This window comes from Nannospalax galili, unplaced genomic scaffold (assembly GCF_000622305.1).
Source record: "Nannospalax galili isolate Female #2095 unplaced genomic scaffold, S.galili_v1.0 C49490167, whole genome shotgun sequence".
NCBI classification, from domain to species: domain Eukaryota; kingdom Metazoa; phylum Chordata; class Mammalia; order Rodentia; family Spalacidae; genus Nannospalax; species Nannospalax galili.
In genome coordinates this window covers 1-2,132 of record NW_008479991.1, presented here as the reverse complement: position 1 = coordinate 2,132, position 2,132 = coordinate 1, and the positions used below count along the sequence as shown (strand labels likewise).

At 57.6% G+C, this 2,132-nt stretch overlaps 1 protein-coding gene across 1 annotated transcript; it reads right to left on the bottom strand.

Moving 5' to 3' along the window:
• Positions 1–61: 61 nt before the first annotated feature.
• Positions 62–2,025, bottom strand: LOC103728513 (probable G-protein coupled receptor 153). Its single transcript, XM_008826503.2, has 3 exons — positions 1,346–2,025; positions 529–958; positions 62–405 (listed from the first exon to the last, which is right to left on the bottom strand). The coding sequence occupies exons 1-3, from the start codon at positions 1,699–1,701 to the stop codon at positions 100–102; spliced, it is 1,092 nt and encodes a 363-aa protein (XP_008824725.1). The 5' UTR covers positions 1,702–2,025; the 3' UTR covers positions 62–99.
• Between the last annotated feature and the right edge of the window lie 107 nt (positions 2,026–2,132).

Below are 2,132 nucleotides of genomic sequence, written 5' to 3'. Positions count from 1 at the left end.
TCCAGGCCACCTGGGGCTACAGGGAGACCCTGTCTCAAAAAGACCAAAAAGGAGGGGGAGGGGGAGGGGAGGAGGAATGCCTGGTAGAGGAGGACAGGGTCACTTAAGTGCCATGGTCTTGGGGGACACTCCAGATAGCTCTTTTCCAGCTGACCCCAGGGACCTCGCCCAGGTGCTGCCTTCCCCAGGGGCCACTATCAGGTCATCCTTGCCATTGTCAGAATCTTCATCATTGGCCATGAGGGCCAAGCACTTCTCCCAGACAGCCTTGAGGTCAGCCCGGTAGCGGTCACATGTCCAGAGGAACACAGGTAGCAAGAGGGCCTGGGCCACGGAGCACCACAGCACACAGAGCACCATCCAGGGTGCTGAGGCATCGGCCCGCAGGCTACTGAAGCTCACCACCTGTGGGAACAGGGCTAGTTTGACATACAGCCCTCCTCAGAGGACTCAGCCACCCAGTTCCCAGCCTCCAGGCTGTCCCAGAGCCACCTCCCTGACCGGCTTCCACACACCAGCCTCACCCACCAGCACAGGGAAGCCCATGAGGCAGTCATAGATGATCACAATGGCGGCCACCAGGCCTGTGATCTGCAGCGAGGTTTTGGCGGGCTCCGAGCCATCAATGGAGGAACGACGCTTGCCCTGTGCATCCTCCACCACGATGGTGGGTACGGTGAAGGTGTGGTGGTTGGCCCGGCGCCCAACCTGCATGGCCAGCGTCTGGAAGAGTGTGATGGCTGTGCAGACCACTCCCATGGCCACACTGCCACCCACCAGCAGCAAGAAGCAGACGCCAAAGCCCAGGCCAATCTCAGCCACAATGAAGCGGCAGCCATGGGTGTAGAAACGCTCACTCGTGTCGTGCCAGCCAACGGCAGGAAGAGCCGACAGGATGAAGGACACCATCCAGATGCCCATGACGGTGTGCACTGCTTGCTTCTTGGCATTGCTCAGCCTGGCGTGGGAAAGAGCAAGATAGAGAAACCTGGCATTACTCACAGGCCTCTGAGGATTTAGAGGCTTCTGACCACTCCTCACTGACCTCACGGTCAAAGCCTAACCAGTAATGGCGGGGCCTTAGGCTTTGAATAGTTATTCATGCATACTGTCAGCTGTCCCTCTCATTAAGCGTTTTTGTACTGACCAACACTCGTGTTCAGTCATATACCCCTATGGACGCATGCCTCCTGTAGCCTGGGGCTTTGCCTCCTCTCAACTTCAGGCCCATCCCAGCATAGTACAGATATGTCATAACCACATGGGAACCCTCATGCACGCACACAAACACACCAGGCATGCCAGCCACTCCCTAAGACTGTAGCAGGCTGTGTACTGTGCTCACCGGTAGTTGACGGGCCAGCGGACCATCCACATGCGGTGGTAGGAAAGGGAAGTGACGGAGAAGCAGGTGGCCAGGGTGAGGGTGTAGAAGGTGGACACAAAGACCTTACAGAGGCCCTCGTTCCACTCGTAGTCAGGGTGCTGCCGACGCAGCTGCACCACAGCGTAGGTGGCAATGGGCACCGCCACGTTGAGCATGTGGGTGGCCGCGAGTGTGCACAGCAGGAACTCTAGAGGCTTCCACTTCTTCTGCTTGGCACCCACACTGAGGATGCCCCAGGCATTGGCCAGCAGAGACAGACCTCCACATGCCAGCCAGCCCACTGCACTGCCAGGCAGCGGCCGCTCATCACTCATGGTGCAGACGTGAGCTGGCGGGTGGACACGGCATCCTCCTCAGAGCCAGGCCTCGTTGCAGAGCAGTAGCCCTCACATGTGGGGGCTTGGTGTGGCCAGGGACCACGAACAGCTGGGGGCAGGCAATGAACGCTCAATGACATCTCTGACAACAGCATTGAGGCTCTGGGCTGGGAGTCTCCCACGTAGCACTACCCAGCTGGTCTGGGCGTACACCAGGCTCCTATGCTGGTACCTTAAAAGAATCTCACTACTCACTGGGTGGGAGGCCCAGGGCACTGTATACAGGAGTCCAAGTAAGTACACATTCCCTCATTTTTCTTCCCTCCTGATCAAGGCTTGAAATCTGAGCTGTATCTTTTTTTCTGGTTTTGATTTTGTTTTTTGAAACAGGGTCTCCCTGTAGCCCCAGCTGGTCTGGAACTCACTAT